The sequence below is a fragment of the Watersipora subatra genome, chromosome 2 (assembly GCF_963576615.1).
Source record: "Watersipora subatra chromosome 2, tzWatSuba1.1, whole genome shotgun sequence".
NCBI lineage: Eukaryota > Metazoa > Bryozoa > Gymnolaemata > Cheilostomatida > Watersiporidae > Watersipora > Watersipora subatra.
This window is the reverse complement of record NC_088709.1, coordinates 54120914-54143362: the sequence shown is the minus strand read 5'-3', so window position 1 is coordinate 54143362 and position 22449 is coordinate 54120914. Positions and strand designations below refer to the sequence as shown.

The following is a 22449-nucleotide window of genomic DNA, read 5'->3' as shown; positions in this document are numbered from 1 at the left end:
GTGGACACAGAAAAACATGTTGGGTTTACTTTTTAGAAGATTTACGGGTGAGTGAGTTCCTCGCGATTGACGCTGACTTCTGTAATCTTGGAGGTAAAGATTGGTTGATCCCTCCATTGGATGCACTTTTGGTGTGTTTCACTTCTCTGTATTCATTTGCAGAGTCTTGAGCCATGAGGGCTGGTGTTGAGTCTCTAGATAGCTGTAATAATGTGTATATATATATACAAAGACTGAGAATATACTCTTTGAATCACTGTAATATTACTGTAGCAAGCCAAATAGTAGAATGTACAACTGTCAGACTACTGCCTTCCGTTTATCAAACCAAACTCGTGCACTGCTTAGCCTCCCCTTAGCCTACGCTCCATAAATGTGTCTCTTAAGATAGTAACAATTAGTAATTATCAATTAATGAGTAACAATAAAAATTGTTTTACTAATTATTGCTTCAATAATTTAGTTTACTGTATAGTTTAGGTTTTTACATTTACTTTTTTTTAAATGTATCTGTTTTAATGCACTGTAATTAAGTATAGTGGTTCCCCAGTTTTTGAAAATAAATTTTTCCAGATTTTTGTTGAGTCAATTTGCCTCCTTAAAAAAAGGGAGATATCGAACAATGTGTTCCTAGACATAATATAAATTTATAACTTTCTTGAAAAAAAGAATTAATGCACGATCTAAAACATAACTGTAAAAAGGAAGGTAAAAGATGCATGTTGTTGTCAAACTTTGCTGTTATCTCGATCATGGTCTTGACAGTTGCGCAATGTACAAAACATACACAAAGTGTAAGTCTATCTTCGCCCTTAGGCTGACTCACACTGACACCATCGAATCAATGCTCGCTTAGCAGTTCGAATTCCGAAACAAAATATTCTGTAATTTCTTGTTCGAGTCGTGACTTGTTCGAATCATTCAAATACCGAGGTTTCACTGCGTTTATAGTTGAAGCAGATTATAATGAATTCTTACACTGATGAATCGCATATTCTGCGTAGCTAATATATTGTTGATGCACCATTTCGAAACGAACGTGTTGGTCTTTGTTGGTAAATATAAAACTGATGCAATTGTGTAGGCTGAAATAGCTGACTATAAGGATATAAGGGCATGAAATATCTACGCTAGACGCCGGGGATGTATTTTACTGGTGTGTACCCTGACCTTCACTTTATATATCAATGTTTGGCTATAACTTGAATGTCTTGAGGTTAATGCCACAAAACAGATACATGTAGCAGTGAAATAACAGGAGTGTAGATCAATAAAATGCATCACCGTGATTGTAAAATTCGCTTCGGTCCTCGTGCGTCACCTTTGTAGAATAGCCTTTGATGTCTAACTGAGAGTCAAATTACATTTTGACTTTACATTTTCCAGAAGGTTAGATGTCTCGGAAACAACCACTTGCTTGACCAAAACGAGAAGTTGGAGACATAAGAGTTTAAGATTACAATTTTTTCAAAAAGGATATGAAGGCAGTTGAGTAAGACTTACCTTAGTTCTGTTCTCCATGACTTTGAGTACATTGCGAAGATGACTTCTCATCTCAAGTATTTCTTTCTCCCTTTGCTCGAGCAATTTCATTCCTTCTGTACCCATCTTCTTTATCTCAGACCTCAGCGTTTTTACCTCCTATAAACCCGACAGATGTTTGCACATCCTTACACAATCATGAACTTGGCTACATCTATTGCGCAACCTTACACTTTGATATCCTCTACAACCTTTTGGCTGCACTTTATAAATGCCTATAACCTGTGACCTTCACCTTCTATCATATGCAACTAAATTAATTATGCAATGATCAAACACGATCGCACCTTGTGCACATTCAGTACACAAAAAGAACGTGGAGTAATAGTTTACTTGCTAACAATTTTAGCAAATTTAGTTAGGAGCCTGGCAAGTAGGCTTAATAGACAACGAACAATTAGTTCTTACTCATTGTAAAGTTAAAAGTTGGTTCCTCTTGCATTTTAGTAACAGCAACAAGAGTAGACAACTTGTTATTTTTTGTGCATCATTGGTTGTCAAACTTGTTGCATATGACGACATACATGGCTAAATATTTATATGTATAGTTATAACTTCCGTCTGTGTTTTTAACATATACTACTCAGATGTACCTACAACTGCGTCAAACACAACATAGGAGCTTAGACATTCCTTTAAACAGACCCAAACCCTAGTATAGCTTGCCTTGTTCTTCTTCTCAAGTTTGACCTTGAAGTCACTCTCAGCCTTGTCCAGGGAAGTGCTTACTTCTTCTACTTGTAAACTGAGGGACTCGATTTGGGCCTCTCTGTCTTGCAGTAAAGAATACAGCTCAGTAGAAAGGTTTCCTCTATCCCTAGCAATCTTCTCCAACTACGATCAGACAGTGGCAGATGTGATGTCTATCACATTTTCAGTTGAGAATGGCAAAAAATGGTTGAGATATGATTATTTCTTAGACTAGACTGAAGGAAGTCATATACAAATTTGATGAAAGCATAATGCGACTAAACAACAGTCTTTAGCTAATTTTAATGTCTATTCTAGCGATTGAGATAGTTCATAGATATACTCAGTCACAATACCTTTTCGTAGACTTCAGCAGTGTGTTCATCTTTGACCTGAAGAGCCCGAGTGCTGTTCTGCCTCACAGATGCTATTCTCGTTTCCATCTCTCCGTTTAACCTCTCGACCATCTTCTCATAATAATTCTTGTCCGCTTGGCATCTCTCTAGCTCCTTCTTCATTTGTTCAGTCTTTGTACTTAGCGTCTCCTATGGATAGAGGTAAGCATAGAATGGTAGCTGTTATCCTATATGTAAAGCAGATAAAAGCTTAGGAGGTTACTTTGATGTAATTTAAATTCTCGCAATTAGAACTTGCAAATGACAGGATACAGCTAGCCTAATTTTTGTAGTGACTATTAGATAACTTATCTGGGATGAAGGAGATTCAGCATTTATACAGAACCTATGCAAACCAGTAAATCTAAAAATCATTGCTGATAAGTGGCTTCTCTGCAGAAGTCAAAAAACTACCACAAAGTCGCTCATAATAACACAATATAGCTATCAGGGTAGTATAGTACATATTATATACATGTTTATATACATGTATATATACATGTATATAAACATGTATATATATACTCATATGAGTTTTGGTCTTATGATGGGCTGAAATTGTAGCTGAATAAGCATACATGTAGTTCTACTGGTTTCATGCCAAAAATCATCAAAATTGAACATAAATGCAAAAATTTCTATCATGATGTAGGACGAAAACCTGGAAAAACAGAAAAGTGGTGAGGTTGAGTCAGGAGGGAAATAGGAATGAATGTCAGGGTGGGGGTCAGTAGAGAGGTAGTGGGTAGGAGGAAAGGCTACAATTAATAGGGGGATAGCGTGTCACAAATGAAGGTACGGCAAAAACTGAAATGGGAGCTTCCTAGATTGCACGACTTGGCAAAAGTAAAGGCAAAATGTTTTCCAAAGGAGCTTCTGTAAGAACAACTCCTGTTTAGCAGGCTAAAGAATGCATGAATAGGTAAAAGTTTAAAAAGGCAATTGTTTACAGCAACAACTGGTAATGAATGATGAGACAGCTTTTGACAAATGAAAAAAGATGCTACATTGGTATGCTCACTGTTACCAATAGCCTCTACCTATAGACAAGGCTGTAATGATAAACACAGAAAGCAAATAAACAGAGAAAGCAAATAAACACAGGAAGTAAATAAACACAGGAAGTAAATAAACACAGGAAGTAAATAAACACAAGAAGTAAATAAACACAGGAAGTAAATAAACACAGAAAGTAAATAAACACAGAAAGTAAATAAACACAGAAAGTAAATAAACACAGGAAGTAAATAAACACAGGAAGTAGTTTGCTATATGAAACCTACTTTCTGCATGCTTAGCTCTCCCTTTTTTTTCTCAAGCTCCTTAACCTTCTCTCGCAGCTCACTGATGATCTTAAGATCTTTTCGTTGCCCAGCGACCAACTTGTCATTCTCTTGTTTGAGTTTGCTAGCTTCAGTTCCCTTCTTAACATTCAGATGAGCTTTCTCGGTATTGATCTTGTCTAACTACATACAGAGACAAATACTTGACGGGCTACCTACAGCTCTATCGTAGTGATACCTGACTGTTCCGTCTTCAAGGGTGCGTCAACTCAAACATCAGCTAAGGTAATCATATCTGACTGATGAATCTCGATTAGATCCGCTCAGCAAAAATTAAATAAATCTAGGTGTTCTGACACCAAACGTCAAGTTTTCCCAAATGCTTTACGTGTGTTGATATGAACACAGTGTAATGATTGGCCAGTATGACAACACATTGGAAAAAACAGCCATTTTTTTATAACTAAAAATACACAGAATGAGGCTGATTATTTCACGCAGCATTTTCGCCCCTATACTTATTAGGTGTTATTACGATCATATAGCATCTAGAGATATAACCTGCCTACCTTCAATTTCAGTTCGTCTTTCAGTTGACCAATTTCCTTCTCCTTGGCAGCTCCAAGCTTTGCTGCTTCAATTTCAGTTTTTTCGATATGAGCGTTCAGTCTCCTTATTTCTATTTGCTTGTCCTAAAATAGACAGGAGTTCAGCTGTGTACAGAAACTCTCCTCTACACATAAAACTTGCCAAATTGAATTAAACTCTGTCAAATTGTTGAGACAAAGAATAGTAGAATACAACAAGAAGAACATATATGTAATCTTACACTCTATAAGCTAACAAACGCTCATAGACATCGATGTGTAATTTGAAGGCATTTACTTTGTAACTTGACATATCCCTGAATTACTATAAACTTATAAACTGACAGGCAGAATATTGTTACCTCAAATATTAATAAATTGCTCCAATTTCAAAGTGGTTAGTTTTGGGTTTGTCTATGTAAGCTTGATATGTAAGTCTGCGCTTGCCACGAGAATAAGTCCAGAAATTGTAAGGTTTTATTTAGTCTAAATGTATTCATTTATTTCTGTAAACTAACAATATTTTACTTGTTCAATTATAATGAAAACTTTAACAAATGTTTATTATATTACTAGGTAAATGCCCGGCATTGCGCGAGTAACAAAATAATTACACAGTGAATTTGAGTAACTTAAGCTAGTAAATTGATCTAATCTAAATATTTACTATAATAAGAGCCATCCGTCTCTCTAAAACCAGCGTTAAATTAACAGATTGCGTAACGATTTATCATGCAATCATGATCTTCAAGCCTGCTATTTAATCAATCAGCATTAAAGATTGGCAGGTGTAATAAGTATGACGTTCACAATTATTCCATAGTATGGCCAGTTGGATGCACAGTGTAATAGATAGAATGCCTGTCTGCGCAACTGGAGGTTCAGGGTTCAATACCAGTGCGAAGCGGATTTTTCATTCTTCTAACCTTATCGCTACAACTAGACGCATGAACAACAGACCAACACTGAGATTTATATAAGTATATTGTGGCTTCCAAAAATCAAAATGCCTTCAGTTGGTTGTGAGGCTTTTTGCTTTAGTGCTATTTATTGCTTGAAATTCTTATTTTAGAAATGTTCTTTATCAAAAATCCATTCATTCATTAGAATCAAGCCCTGTAATATTATATGTACAAACGCTTAATTTTTGTTTTAAAATTAAACCCTAGGTGGTCATTTATTGCTAGATAAATGCGTAGAATTTAGAAAATTGTATTGGTGAAAATAAGGGACTGAAACCCCGTATGAAATTCAGTGTTGATGATAATTATGGGACCATCTAGCAATTTTTTTCATGTTCTTTGTCATTTATGGCATGAAATTATTTTCTTTATTATTTCAGACCATATGTATTATGCATATTTGAGAAGCAAGCTTTATAGTCACTCTGTTTGCCATCAAAATTATTATCAAGGAATATAATTTATTTATTAAGCACCTATTTTATCTTATCCTGTGATTGATAGTCAGGGCTGTCCAACTAAATATTAAGATACTACTGATTATCTAAACGTCACCAATTTACTCTCATATAGCTACTAGTATACGTATATTCCAAAACCATGTTAAGTTTGAATAATCAAAGCTGAGTTTTCATTGGTTTTTTGTCATAATGTGACACCGAAACCAAGCTATAAAAGCAAATACCATGTATATTCAATATAGAACAGCTCAAACCTTTTATTAGTATTACTTGACAATTACTTGACAAACTGTGAATTAATAATGAATGACATGTTTATTTTAAATGGTCCACGTATTATGATCATTTATGAGTTCAGCCACCTCATTGCTTCACTGATGCAGCAATATATTGAAAAGCACAGCAATTACAGAGTTACTCTCTCTTTCCTCTCTATTGACTGTCGAGACAACATATTACCTGAATCATTTTGGCGCATTCCTCCTGGAAAGTAGCCCGTTCACTCTGGACATTCTCAAGCTCCTCTTGCAGTCTTGCCAGTTCCTTCGTGAGCTCCTTCACCTCACCATGCAGGCTTATATTGAGCTCTCCTATCTCCGTATAGAGTTTGTTAAGGCTATCTTCTGATATCTTCTCGACAGATGCAGTTTTGTTTATCACCTCCATATGCTTTTGTTGAATGACTTTTAACTGTTTCGTTACATTCACCAATTGAATCTCCGTTTCTTGCTTTGGGTTTCCCAGACCGCGCTGGAGTTCCATGTGGCTGCCTCTCAGCCGCCGCAGTTCATTCTCTTTTGCTAAAATAGTAAATGACTTTAGGCTAAGCTATATGCCAAAAATGGGTCTGGGGTACAAGAATTTGTGGCTATGGTTATCGGCAAAACAAAACTTAACATGGCATTGACTAAACGTTACAACCAAACTTGATATGGTATTGACTAAACTTGATAACTACACTTGATATGGTATTGACTAAACTTGACAACTACACTTGACGTGGCATTGACTAAACTTGACAACTAAACTTGATATGGTATTGACTAAACTTGACAGCTAAACTTGATATGGTATTGACTAAACTTGACAACTAAACTTGATATGGTATTGACCAAACTTGATATGGTATTGACCAAACCTGATATGGTATTGACTAAACATGACAACCAAACTTGATATGGTACTGACTAAACTTGACAACTACACTTGACGTGGCATTGACTAAACTTGACAACTAAACTTGATATGGTATTGACCAAACTTGATATGGTATTGACTAAACTTGACAACTACACTTGACAACTAAACTTGACAACTAAACTTTATATGGTATTGACCAAACTTGATATGGTATTGACTAAACTTGACAACTAAACTTGATATGGTATTGACCAAACTTGATATGGTATTGACTAAACTTGACAACCAAACTTGATATGGTATTGACTAAACTTGACAACTACACTTGACGTGGTATTGACTAAACTTGACAACTAAACTTGATATGGTATTGACTAAACTTGACAACTAAACTTTATATGGTATTGACTAAACTTGATATGATATTGACTAAACTTGACAACTACACTTGACGTGGCATTGATTAAACTTGACAACTAAACTTGATATGGTATTTACTAAACTTGACAACCAAACTTGATATGGTATTGACTAAACTTGACAACTACACTTGACTTGGCATTGACTAAACTTGACAACTAAACTTGATATGGTATTGACTAAACTTGACAGCTAAACTTGACAACTAAACTTGACGTGCCATTGACTAAAATTGACAACTAAACTTGATATGGTATTAACTAAACTTAACATCTAAAATGACATGTTCTCTTTTTGTCACTGAGTAAGACAGAAATAGAACATAGCAACATGGCTTAAAGAGACACAGGTGACACGGGTGGACAGGTGATACATTTGTCAACTACCGATGACATGAATTTAACATGTTTGTCAATGTGCCTGACAAAAATAAAAGTGGTTGCTGCTCTTTAATAATAAGGTGAGAAAGAATTGAATTAACCTCCATAAAAAGAAAGATAAAATATACTTGTGCATTGACCATACACGCATAGATGCCTCAGTTTGAACCAGATACACCAGATGAGATGTCAGTGACTAGCAGAAAACTAGAAAATAAAGTTAGCTAAGGTACACATAATATGTCAGCTAAGTTACTAGTATAACTTTTCATGGCTTTTTAAGGCCTTCAGCTAAGTATAGTCATACCTTGACATTCGAGCTTAATGCTTTCCTGGGCCAAGCTCATATATTAATTAACTCGTATTTCAAATTAAATTTTCTCCAAATAAATTAACTAAGCAAAAATTAATCCACTCCAACCAACTAATAAGAAACGAGACAAAAACAGGATATTACTGTTTTATCTATTTACTGGAAAATTGTGTTTTATATGAGTTTAGCTTACCATTCACACACTTAAAACTAAGTGTTCATCTTACGCTACATAATAAATAAGCTTAATTCTGTTTTTGGTGTTTATTTTCAGTCTTTTTAAGTTTCTTCCTCTTTTGCTTCACTCTTCTATCTCTCTCCACTCTCTTGACTCATTTTTGTTTTAACTTTCAACTGACTTTTAAATTTATTTTAACTGATCCAACAAAAGAAACCGACCGATGTGCTCATAAGCAGCCTCTCGCATGCTGAGCCAACTAGCAGCCACATCAAAAAGTGACAAATATCTCAAAATTTTCACGTATCTCAATTCTTTTTCGTATTTCAAGTTTCTCCTACATGTATGCTGGGAAACTTGTATGTCAAGGTATTTGTATACACAATTACAGATAGCTGAATGCCTTCATAACAGCCTGAACTAACTAGAAGTGAATGATTGGATAAGCGCCAATTCGTATACACAGAGACATGCGCAACTATCTAGTACCCATAAGTTAGTAGAAGATGGATAAAAGTCAGTCAAGACAGCCTACTGTAATGTAATGTACATTTATACCATTGAGCATTATTTCATATTTCTCTGTTTGGTCTTTGAGCTCACGATTCTTCTGATCATGCTGTAGTTTCCAGTGAGTGGCTGAACCTTCTTTTGCTTGCGCATCCACAAGAGCATTCGTCAGTTCCTTTTTAACATAGGCCAGTTCAGAGGTCATTTCCTCGATCTGCTCTTTCAGTTTTACCTAAAAAGACTAAGGAGTGTAAGTTTTCAGGTATATTGCAATGAAAGGTAGTAGATGGTGAATAAGCATAAGTGTATGAATACTAGAGGCTGATTGAGATGTGATGCATGTGCGGGTGTTTATTAGATGGAGATCAGTACTATCATAGACCTATTAACTATACTGTATTACTGTATAGTTCATAAGTCTATGGGTACCATATTGGAAAATAACTGAAGTTAGATACTGTATGACAGAGATAAATTCTCTTGGAAATTCACCAGTATAGTAGATACTTGCTAATCTGCTCTGAATTCTAACACAAGAAGTCATCTTAGTTTCATGACAGAATAGGTAGTTGTCTTCTCTTGCCAAACTTGAAATTCATACAAGTCATGACATTTGTTAAATGGTTACATGCCCAGTTAAACTGGTAGACCTAATGTTTTGCTCCAAGAATGACTGCGAGACAGTTTTCCAACCTGCATGTTTTCAAGTTCTTCCTTGTCAACATATTTGTCTTGAGCAACCTTTTCAATGGTCGACCGGCAAATCTCTTCTGCCTCCTCTTTTTCAATTCTCAGAAGATTGTTAGCAAGTTCCGACTCTTTTAATTTTCTCACCGTTTTGTTAAGCTCTTCCTTGGATTCATCACATAGGTTTCTAATGATAGAAATATGAAATTGGCAAGTAGAGGCATGTGTGTGCTGACTTGACATTGTTTATTTGGCAGCATCTTGTTGAAGGAAATGCATAATGACCATGCTAAAGTGTGATGAAAGATGGCAAAGGTTGTTAACTACATCATAAAAAAGGGCCCATTGATCATTTTTTCTGCACCATTTATTCTACATTACATTATATAAATATATAATATACACTGTATATTAATGTACAATGTATATATGTATTTAGATACAATGTAAATTGTATATCGTATATAATGTACATTATAATGTATATAATGTACATGTATTATAATGTATATATTGTACATTATAATGTATATATTTTACATTATAATGTATATAATGTACATTATAATGTATATAATGTACATTATAATGTATATAATGTACATGATACTGTATACAATGTACATTATTATGTATATAATGTACATGATACTGTATACAATGTACATTATTATGTATATAATGTACATGATACTGTATACAATGTACATTATTATGTATATAACTGGCGAACGGCCAGTGTTGCTTGAGTAATAAAAAAATTTTTGCACAGAAATTTTATTTCTTATCAACATATACAACATTTACCATTCTAATTTTTAAATTTTAAATGAAAATGTTTGTTTATTTCTGTATGGGCTATAACTTTAATTAAGTTTATGCTACATGTATATCTATATATATTTATAGCACTTTGGAGAAAGTCTAGGCACTTATTTTTCTTTTAGTAAAAGTTTTCTCCTAGTAAATTAGTGAAGTATGGATATTTTAACTCATCACAATTGAAGATTGACAGGTGTAATAAATATGTGCACAATTATTCCATAGTATGGCAAGTAGGCCGCGTGACCTTGTGGATAGCAAACAGAACTAAGTTTTACGAGTTCAATTCTAGTGCGAGGCGGTTCTTCATTCTTAAAATTTAATTGCTACATCTGGACACACAATTGACAAACACTCACATTTATAAATATGGATGTATTCATAATGCATATTAATATAAATTATACTTTTATGAGCTATAAATAACTCACAAAATCGGTATACGTTATTCAGCCCAAATGTTGGTATGCTACTTAACTTCAATGATAATGGATTCCAGTTTTAAAGAAACTTTAAACTTGTTAAGAAGCCAACAGAATCAATTTTACTAATTGGAGGCAAAAATTATTTTGATGTCAGATAAAACAAAACGATGCTTCTGAAGGAATAAAGGCTAAATCCGATAGAGAAAAGAAGGAAGAATATTTTTGCCAATATAGTACAGCTTGCATAAATGTGTCGCATGACAACCTTTCAACCACACACATACCTAGCTTCATAAACATCAGCGTGAAGTTTGGGCAATGTCACCTTTTTGAGGTGAGACAACTCCTTCATCTGCTCTACATAGTCAAAATTTTCTCCTTCAAGAACATCTAATTTGTCACACAGCTGTTTCATCTCATTCTCCTATGACAGAAGTAAGTTACAACATGTGAATTCAGTAGAGATGTAAGTACAGTAGATTAAGAAGAGAACAGAAGTACAGTAATACTTCAACTTACGAGTGCTCCAACGTACGATAAACTTGAGATACGAGCCAGCTTTTAATCAAGTTTTAGCACCAACATACGAGCCATATTTGAGATACGAGCACGTGAGTCAGTTGCCAAGTATGCCAGAGGTGTTTTATGACAACAGCATCAATCGGTATTTTCAACTGCACAGGTTATACTTTTGTACCGCGTTTTTGTGCACGCTTTTCAGTGCAGAATTATGTGAATTAAAAGTACTGTGCGTAAACCGAAAGCTTGCCAGTAAAATGAAAAATAATGCAAAGAAAAAGCAAATGATAACAATTGATATTAAACGGAAAATTATTGAAAAATATGTGAAATGTGTACGCATGATTGAGCTAGCTCAGCAATATGACAGAAATACATCCACAATTATCAAACAGAAGGATTATATTCAGGGCATTTAGCTTGCAAAAGTACTAACCGTAGTTTCTAAACGGTGTGGCGATCTTCACCACCGCTGATGGATAGACCGCTCAGGCATTGGATATAAGATAAAAAATTGGCCGGTGACAGCGTAACTGAAGCGACGCTATTTGAGAAGGCTGTTGCTAGCTATCAAAACTATAAAAATAGACATTCGGACAAGTTGGCTAGTGGTCGTGCATTAAACCTTTGTGACGACACCTGGGTTCGTCCTAATCGCGACATATTGAAAGGGCGACAAAGGCCAACGTCCTTAGATAGGTTCATCTTAAAACGGCCGGCTAGTCGTGAAAGCGAAACAAAGGAAAAATTAGCTAACTAGCGAGAAACTTCAAACTATGAACACCGAAGAAATTTTAATTACGTTAAGTTAAAAATGAAAGTTTGCTTTTAGATTTGCTTCTAAGTTTGTCTTTTAAGACTTTGATAAAATCCAAATTTATCAAAGTCAACTGTTGTAATGAAGGATAACCTATATATGTCTCTCTGGCAAATGCTAGCGTTAGCTGCTATTGTATGTATTTAATTTTACATTTTAACTTAACACATTTCCTTGCATTAATTTTTATTTGTTGCTTTTTGAAAGCAAGTGGTAAGTTAGGACAATAACCAACATGTTCCTTCTATTACAATATATTGTTTTGAGTGTTTTACTTGCATTTTACAGAGTATGGAAACCAATAAATATATATTTAATTGTTCTATATATAGATAAATTGCACTAACATGCGAGTATTTTGACATACGAGCTCAGTCTCGGAACGCATTAAGCTCGTAAGTTGAAGTATGACTGTACAGTGTATAAATCTATGGTGTTACCTTAGACTCAGAGCCATTGATCCAGTCGTTGATGAGACGAGACAGCTGCTGCGCGTAGTTAGTTCTGATGACAATAATTTCGCTGTCTCTCTCTGAAAACACCGAGTCCTGACGCTGTGACATCGTAGCTATCTGCACCTGCAGTCGACTTAATTCCCCTTCTCCTTCCTTTAGCTTCTTCGAATAAGCATTGAGTTCCTTTTTGGACATGTGGGCTTTGGCAGCCACCTCATGCTGTAAGAGATACGCCATACTATTATTACATAATGACATGCTCAAGTTAGAACACTGCGCACTCGTTATAAGTTGTACATACCAGAGTATTGTCAAGCAGAAGTGGCTCTTCTACTGCTAGTAGTCTCAAAGACCTAACCTTTAGAATGTTGCTAATGGAGTAGGGTATGTCCTCAATATATTCTCATGTAGAAGTTAGTTATGTTTGATACAGTAAGAGAGCTGTGTGAGGTAAGTAAGATGTGTGAGGCAAGTAAGATATGCTGTGAGGTAAGTAAGATATGTCTGAGGTAGGTAAGATATGTGAGGTAAGTAAGACATGCTGTGAGGTAAGTAAGATATATGTGTGAGGTAAGTAAGATATGTCTGAGGTAAGTAAGATATGTGAGGTAAGTAAGATATGCGGTGATGTAAGTAAGATATGTCTGAGGTAAGTAAGATATGTGAGGTAAGTAAGACATGCTGTGAGGTAAGTAAGATATATGTCTGAGGTAAGTAAGATATGTGAGGTAAGTAAGATATGTGAGGTAAGTAAAACATGCTTTGAGGTAAGTAAGATATATGTGTGAGGTAAGTAAGATATGTCTGAGGTAAGTAAGATATGTGAGGTAAGTAAGATATGCGGTGATGTAAGTAAGATATGTCTGAGGTAAGTAAGATATGTGAGGTAAGTAAGACATGCTGTGAGGTAAGTAAGATATATGTCTGAGGTAAGTAAGATATGTGAGGTAAGTAAGATATGTGAGGTAAGTAAAACATGCTTTGAGGTAAGTAAGATATATGTGTGAGGTAAGTAAGATATGTCTGAGGTAGGTAAGATATGTAAGGTAAGTAAGACATGCTGTGAGGTAAGTAAGATATATGTGTGATGTAAGTACGATATGTCTGAGGTAAGTAAGATATGTGAGGTAAGTAAGACATGCTGTGAGGTAAGTAAGATATATGTGTGATGTAAGTACGATATGTAAGGTAAGATAAATATGTGTGTGAGGTAAAGTGTTTGAACCAGTGATTTTAAACCCTTTTTAAGTTGCAGGACAAATTTTACATTAATTTATGAAATCCTGGGTCACACTAGATTTCTACCAAAATGACACGGAATGACACTGTAACACAGCTTTACATATACAGTGTAGTTAATAAATTTTTTAATGTATTTATACACCCACTTAGTGTGCCGCCTTTGGATGTTTTGATACACACAACATGGATATTAGAGCAGAAATGATAGAAAGACACAAGCGAGACCTTTGCTCAACAGTGCGTCTCTCTCTCTCCCTCTCTCTGTTGTTAGCTTTAATCGTAGTCAAGCAAGAGAAGCTCATCTCAAACATGTGATTGAAAATGGAAGCAATGTCATAATGGTTTTGTTGGCCAGAATGAAAGAACTACTTAGCAATAGACAAGTAAAAACTGTCCAAAGGGAGATGGGCAAATTTTATCTTTAAACTTTGATCTTAATTTAGCTCAATAAGCTGCTCTTGCTCCTTGAAACTCATGACATTCAGTTTAGTAGACTGACACTCTAGATAACTCCACTAATCCACCACCTTATTAGACTGACACTCTAGATAACTCCGCTAATCCACCACCTTATTAGACTGACACTCTAGATAACTCCGCTAATCCACCACCTTATTAGACTGACACTTTAGATAACTCCGCTAATCCACCACCTTATTAGACTGACACTCTAGATAACTTCACTAATCCACCACCTTATTAGACTGACACTCTAGATAACTCCGCTGATCCACCACCTTATTAGACTGACACTTTAGATAACTCCGCTAATCCACCACCTTATTAGACTGACACTCTAGATAACTTCACTAATCCACCACCTTATTAGACTGACACTCTAGATAACTCCGCTGATCCACCACCTTATTAGACTGACACTCTAGATAACTCTGCTGATCCACTTACAAAGTTCCAGAATTATAGTTGTGAAAATACCTATTCTGTGTTTGATGACAGAAAAAGCGAACCAACAGATGTTCAACGGCCAATAATAATATGAATGAACTATGAAAAAATACCATTTATTGGTAAGTGCCCATGGTACACTTGACAATCTCTCATGATACACCAGTGCGTTACACCTCACTGCTGAAAAGTTACCGGTTTAAACACCTGCTGCAACTCTACAAAAAAATCTGATGATGGTAGGCAGTTTTTTCACACTATACAGTACACCTTTGGGTTACGATTACCCTGTTATATGGTTTTTCTGCTTTACGATGTCACATGCGATATTTTTTCACCCAACCATACAACATTGTTTTTGCCCTACGACATCAACAAAAATCTTTCTCGATTTGTAATGCTGCAAATGGTGTGCTGAATACGTCAAAATAACTACGTCAGAAATCCTTCCCAGGACGCCTGAAAGATATACGAGGCTTGCTCGAACTCAGTTCAACATTATTCGTTACAAGTTATAGTGAAAACAAAACTAGAAACAGATAGATGATGAAATACTCAGTTCAACATTATTCGTTTTAAGTTATAGTGAAAACGAAACTAGAAACAGGTGATAAAATTTTAGATGATGACAAATGGTACAGTTTCGTTTAGTAAAATAAATACTAAAACTTAACTTTGTGCTGTTTGTTTAGTAAACTTAATTAATTCAAGTTAAATTCATCATTTATATACATCTGTCTTGAAGGTAAGAACTCCCCATGATACGTATCGATAGTACACATACTACATTGTAACGTTACATTTTATTGCAGATCGTAACCACAAAATACACTAAAGTTACTGTAGGTAAATATAGTTACTAAGGTTAACATACTAATTTGTTACTAATTTTTAATATGTACAGTAGGTACATAAAGTTTTGATCTTTTTACTAGGGGCTGTTTACATTAGATAATCACTAAGAGTTTCTAAACCCCTCTATACGACATTTTCACCTTACGATGCCAACACTGGATCGAATTAATGTCATATGGCGAGGATTCACAGTGATTGTATGAAGACTTTTAGCTGATTTGTCCTCTCACCAGCAGGGCCAATTCTTAAAGTAATGATGTAACTCACTTGCTGAGAGAATGGGAACTTTGTTGGAACTAACTTTGATGTTTTAGCATGGTGCAAGTTTGCTAGTTTCGTCAAAATTGAAAACATTGAACTCCGTATAGGAAAACTTGAGAAAATAAAAAAATAACTTGAAGACTCCAGAGTGTTATACAATGCGTTAAGTGGTGTATTGACCCAAGAAAGCATGGTAAATAGGTCAACTTACAAGTTTGAGAGTGTTACGCATCTCAACCAACGAAGCCTCCTTCTGCGCTGAAGAGTTAAGCAAATTCTCTTTCTCATTAGTCAACTGGTCAACCTGTTCCTTGAGCTTCTGATTTTCCTCAGCGAGCACAGCTAAAATAGGTAAAGTAATACTGCTAGTATTTAAGCCAGCAATTCCCAATAGTGTTAGACTCAAACAAAGTTTCTCTGTGATATACATGTAACTGTATGATCAATTCTATATCGTAGAGCAGCCTCTCTCTCTAAGTACCATGACCTGTGAAGACCTAGACAATCATGGTTTTCTCCTCCTCCTATAACCATGACTGTTCTTGGTAGGTTTTAACAGTGGTTTACCATTGCCTTCTGTGGGGTGATTTTATTGAGACATCATCTCGAGCTAGCTGACCGGTGGCTGTCAGAAGAACTCATTCGTCCTTTTTAAAGTTTTGTTTTTAGTTTTGCAGGGATGTAGCAACCCTCCTTATCTATGCTGGAGCACAGATGAAGGAGCCAGTTTAGTCGCCGATGACCTGACTTGTCACAAGAGCAGTTGTGGCTGGATGCCCTTTCTAACGCTGCCGATGGTCCTTAATGTGACTTGAAGCGTTGACTTCCTGATCATAAGCCAGCACTCCAACCACTGAATCACGGCTGCAGTTACTACAGCTTACAATAACAAACAAATCAGTTGGACATGACGGGAATAAAACTAGCAAACATGAATAACTTACTAGTGACAAGAGCTCTATTTGTATTGCTCGTCACCCTTGAGAGCTCAGCAAAACTATCGGCCAAATCCACCTTGCTGACTCTACTGGTGCTGCCTCGGCATCTCCTCTTTAGGGACAATGGATCGGATAAGAGTTGCTTGCTTTGGTTCACCAGGGACCTTTGTAACTCAGCAACCTGACCTTTGAGTTGTTTTATCTCTGTCTCTCTCTCACGCACAATGTAGGCTATACTTGCTGAAGTGCATCCTCCTCTGCATTGAACCAACAGAATCTATGCAAAAACTTGAAACACTTGAGCTCCTAAAACTACGGATAAATTGTTATGTCAACCATTGAGTTTGCCCAAGTCTGGAGTAATACTTGATACGTATTTGGTTATTCAAGTTACTCTACCTATGATTGCTACGTATGTAATAGTCTACCTTTGATTACTAGTATGTACATGTATATCATTTAAGTTATAGTATGATACTCTACCTATGATTACTAGTATGTATGTCATCTAAGTTATAGTATGAGACTCCACCTGTGATTACTAGTATGTATATCATCTAAGTTATAGTATAATACTCTACTTATGATTACTAGTATGTATATCATGTAAGTTATAATGTAACAACTTAGTATTAGTATATATTAGCATTGATATTCTCACTTGCCACAGAATTCTAACTCTTGTTGACTAGCTGTGAGTCGTTTTCCCAACTGGTCAATCTCAACTGCTTGCTTATTTAGTTTTCTTTTCGCTTGTTCAAACTCCGTCAGCACCTCTGATTCATCTGTGTTCTACAGCGACAAACCGTAAACAAAACTAGCAAAGCTATTCTAACCAGTTCTACCAAACAACCTCCTAATCACAAACTAATTACGTTTGTGTTGTAAATGTTTGAGCAGCGAATGCATATCCATCGTTTTTTTGACGTCATCAAGTCGTTTGCACATGCGCTCGTTCACGAAAAAGCCTCCATATTTATAAAAAACGATCGTTTTTCTTCTATTTACTGGTACTTTTTGGTGTTGTTTTGATACCATAATAAAAAAATTGCAGACAAAAGCATCGTTTTCAAAAATTCATTGCAAAAGCTTCGTGTTTTCAACGATAAAATCGTCTATAAAGATGGCCGACAACGATAAAAAGACATCACAAAAAAAACGAAGGATAACAATGGTCATGAGAATTTCAGTGATCTTTAGAGCAAACCTTTGAAGGAATCAATTTTGTGAGAGCGTCCACTTGTTTAGCCAAATCTTCGTTCTGATCCGTCAGCTGTTGGATTATCTTAATTTTTTCATTCTGTAACAAATGACTCATATAAGCGTTGTTGTTGAACTGTCCGTAAATTGGCATAAATGTGAATAACAATGCTATGTAGCGCAAATAATGCTCTATAAATGAGTCTATAGATGAGTCTATAGATGGTTCTACAGGTGAATATTTACACGGCTCCTTAAATTATTCTATAGGCAACTTTAAATCGATCTAGATCTAGACTCTAAGCGATTATAGATGACCTTATAAATGATTCTCTGGATAACATAAAATATGATTATAATACAATTAATAAGCTTGTTAGTTCTAAAAAATTTAAAACAAACAACAATATCTGTTAGCTTTAGGTGTTAATTTTATTTTTGAATGTTATTGATATGTATATTCCATGCTTGCAAGCTCATGATAATTATTACTTCCAATTACAGAAGTACTACAACAACACCGCATAATTATAACAGCATCAGAACAAATTTGCTACAACACTACAGTAGTTCTATACTAATACAAGAACAATACTACAAAAATACCGCAAAAATTTTATGGTTACACCACTTTAGCACAATAGCAATGCCACACAAGTACTATAGCAGCACCACAACAGTACTATTGCAACGTCACATCATTATGACAATACCAGCATTGCCAGACTATGGCAAAACTACTACAGTATTGCTACAATAGAAAAATGCACTGTTGCAGCAAGACCACTTCAGTAATATAGTGATATCACACCAGTTCCACAGCAACTACACACCAGTGTGATAGCAATATCACACCAGTACCACGGCAATACTACACCAGTTCCACAGCAACTACACACGGGTACTATAGCAACATCACACCAGTTCCACAGCAATACTACACCAGTTCCACAGCAACTACACACCAGTACTATAGCAATATAACACTAGTACCACGGCAATACTACACCAGCTCCACAGAAACTACACACAGGTACTATAGCAATATCACACCAGTTCCACAGCAATACTACACCAGTTCCACAGCAACTACACACCAGTACTATAGCAATATAACACCAGTCCCACGGCAATACTACACCAGTTCCTCAGCAACTACACAGTAGAACTAGTAAACTTACCAACTTCTGCTGAGCAAGGCCACCTTCAACGCTGGTGACAGCTGTCAATGGTCTGGCGGTGTCTTCATCCTGCGCATAAAGACCACTCCCCTTATATTTTAAAAATATAGGTGTATATGTAGATTTGTGTGCTTGTAAAGCAAACAATGCAGAGTTGTAGCCATATTTGAACAGCTAGAAAGTGTTTAGGAAAATCATACATGTATGCTTTGCAAAATAACCTACTCAGGGTTTCCAACATGTCCTACAGACAAATACGAAAGCGCAAACATTCTAATATCAGAATATCACATACTAACATATTTACGCCGTAGTTACAAGACGGCTAATACATACTCATGAAATTATACTTGAATGTTTTAGCAACTCTAACCTTTTCATTTTTATCTTTGTTGAATAGTTCTTTAGCATCAGGAGGTAGCTCCTTGTTTTTGTCAGAATCTATCACACCGGTGTCATGCGCATCTACATCTACTTTAACGATCTGTATTAGTTGTGGTACAGAGATGGAATTGTATCTCTGTGCATCTGCTAGCAGTTTTCCCTTGGCTATCATTGATTTAGATTTTTTCAAAGAAATTTCAGCCTTTTCAAGTACTCCACTGTGTGTTACAATAAGTTCCTGCATATATATAATTTCATGGATAAAACAAATGACACATGCTGACTTTATCATCTATATATCACTTACCTCAACCTTATCATCTATATATCACTTACCTCAACCTTATCATCTATATATTACTCACCTTAACCTTATCATCTATATATCACTTACCTTAACCTTATTATCTATATATCACTTACCTTAACCTTATCATCTATATATCACTTACCTCAACCTTATCATCTATATATTACTCACCTTAACCTTATTATCTATATATCACTTACCTTAACCTTATCATCTATATATTACTTACCTTAACCTTATTATCTATATATCACTTACCTTAACCTTATTATCTATATATTACTCACCTTAACCTTATCATCTATATATTACTCACCTTAACCTTATTATCTATATATCACTTACCTCAACCTTATCATCTATATATTACTCACCTTAACCTTATTATCTATATATCACTTACCTTAACCTTATTATCTATATATTACTTACCTTAACCTTATCATCTGTATGATCGCCTATGTCAACCCTATTCACTTCATATAACTTACCTTAAACATTATCCTAATTTAGCTTACCTTAATCTGTTCATCCACATCTGCCTGAAAACGAGTTTTGGCAGTCTCCAACTCAGCCTGCAGTTGGCTAAGCTGTAAAAGACAGTCATAACATATTATTGCAAGGGCAGATAACTTTACTCTTCTCAATTAGCTGAGCATAAAAGAGATGGCATAGGCCTACCCTATCACTTTGCTTTAGTCCCTGCTGCATGTTTTAGTTAAAAACACGCTGTACTCGCTGTACACACGATAAATGACTTGATCCTTGCTCTAATTCATTTTAAAGGATCTAAATGTTATGACAGAATAAAATCAATCATATTTTCACAAATTGCATTTTCACGTTCGAAACAGCCTTCGCCTGAGTTCATTAGACGTGGTTCGATTTTACTCTCTATAAATGTGTATACAGGGATATTTTTGCATTTTTTATTATACATGCATATGCACCAACCTCGGCTTCCATGCGATTCACCTGATTCTTTAAGACTTGATTTGACAATAGCGTGTCATCTACCAAGTCTTCAGCAGGCCCAACTATTTGGATCCTCTTCAGTGTCTCTATTTCCTCTTTCAGTTTTTTGCATTGCTTACACTCAGTTTGAACACCGGAAGCACTCTGTGGTTCAATAACTGGGAGAGAAAGCTGAGCAAAGGATGCTTCTAAATCTGTTGTCTCTATGGAGGCACTTTTCTCTGATCCATGCCCAATGGATTGTTCTGTCATTAGCTTGTTCCTTGTGTAAAACAGTCGGGATACATGTTGAGTGTTGTTGTAAAGGTCAGTCACAGTTCAAATATTAACAGTTATTGAAATAAGGTCACAAACCTTATAAACTCACTGTTACCCTAACTTTCTGTGACTCTAAAACAAAGCTACCCAAACATTCTGTTACCTTGCATCCTGTGACCATAAAACACCATTACCCTAACACCCTATTACTCCAAAGAACTGTTACCTAGCATCCTATAAACACTAAAAACCATTAGCTAGCATCATATAAACATTGAAACTTTTGCGTAGCATGGTGTTACCCAGCATCATATAAACATAGGAATCTGTTGCCTAGCATACTGTTACCTGCCATCATATAAACATATGAACTGTTGCCTAGTATCCTGTTACCTAGCACCATATAAACATAAATAGCTGTTGCCTAGCACCATGTAAACATAGAGAACTGTTGCCTAGCATCATATAAACATAGGCAACTGGTACCAAGCATATTAAAAATATAGCTGTTACTTAACACCCTGCTATTACTGTGCTAGTACTGTGACCTCTTACTTTTTCAAAATCCTGTTACTGTGAGATGCCGCCACGCTACTAGTCTGTTGTTAATATAACAGCCTAAAACCTTATCACACAGTTACACTGACACACTGTTAGCCAGTTCGCTATCTGAAAATTCAATATTTATGACTACTGCTAGTGAAACATCTTGCAGGAGCAACATAAAACTATACCAATGCTAACACAATGAGCTAGAGCTTTCCTATGTACTAGCTTTGTTAACATTTTACTGACTTCAGTATGATGTTGAGAAATAAATAACTTTATTCATATTATGCTCTTCATGTTTCATCATCAATACAGACTTCAAAATGAAAGTGATAAATGTCGTACATACCTCTTTCTCTCCTGTTCTATGTAGATGCACATGTCATGGCATAGCCTGGCTACAGAGGTTGCCCTCTCTCGACAGACGAGGCATTCAGACACCTGGTTGTTGAGCTTGTTACAGCTAGAGAAACAGGGTTATATAGATTTCATTATAATATAAACTTATGCTCATAAGTTCAATCTATTACTACTAGTTTGTGAATGAGCCATCAGATCGATTTGCTAATTGTCTATCAATAACAATTACTAATAATTGCTAATATTTTATTAATATACAGTAATAAGTCTCCAACAGCTATAACCTAATAGAACATCCACTAAATATGTGTTTATTATCCATTCTTAGTGATTTCTTAAATATCTGTCACAACTCTTTCAATAATCATCTGTCACCAATCTTTTGCTCGCTATCTGTCACTACTTTTTTTCTAGCTATCTGTCACTACTCACTCCCTAAGTATC

General features: G+C 35.5%; 1 protein-coding gene across 1 annotated transcript in view; it reads right to left on the bottom strand.

Annotated features, from left to right (window-relative positions):
• Positions 1–25: 25 nt before the first annotated feature.
• LOC137388339 (putative leucine-rich repeat-containing protein DDB_G0290503) overlaps positions 26–22449 on the bottom strand; it is a 36297-nt gene continuing 13873 nt past the window's right edge. Inside the window, exons 12-31 of the mRNA XM_068074825.1 lie at positions 21995–22108; positions 20818–21100; positions 20382–20453; positions 19543–19791; positions 19170–19238; positions 17996–18088; positions 17450–17580; positions 16795–17045; positions 16062–16267; positions 12572–12805; positions 11080–11219; positions 9555–9735; positions 8910–9093; positions 6380–6720; positions 4480–4602; positions 3911–4093; positions 2589–2777; positions 2209–2376; positions 1504–1641; positions 26–202 (exon numbers count right to left, since the gene is read on the bottom strand). Coding sequence (XP_067930926.1) covers positions 26–202; positions 1504–1641; positions 2209–2376; positions 2589–2777; positions 3911–4093; positions 4480–4602; positions 6380–6720; positions 8910–9093; positions 9555–9735; positions 11080–11219; positions 12572–12805; positions 16062–16267; positions 16795–17045; positions 17450–17580; positions 17996–18088; positions 19170–19238; positions 19543–19791; positions 20382–20453; positions 20818–21100; positions 21995–22108 — 3526 coding nt within the window. The remainder of the gene's footprint in view (positions 203–1503; positions 1642–2208; positions 2377–2588; positions 2778–3910; positions 4094–4479; positions 4603–6379; positions 6721–8909; positions 9094–9554; positions 9736–11079; positions 11220–12571; positions 12806–16061; positions 16268–16794; positions 17046–17449; positions 17581–17995; positions 18089–19169; positions 19239–19542; positions 19792–20381; positions 20454–20817; positions 21101–21994; positions 22109–22449) is intronic.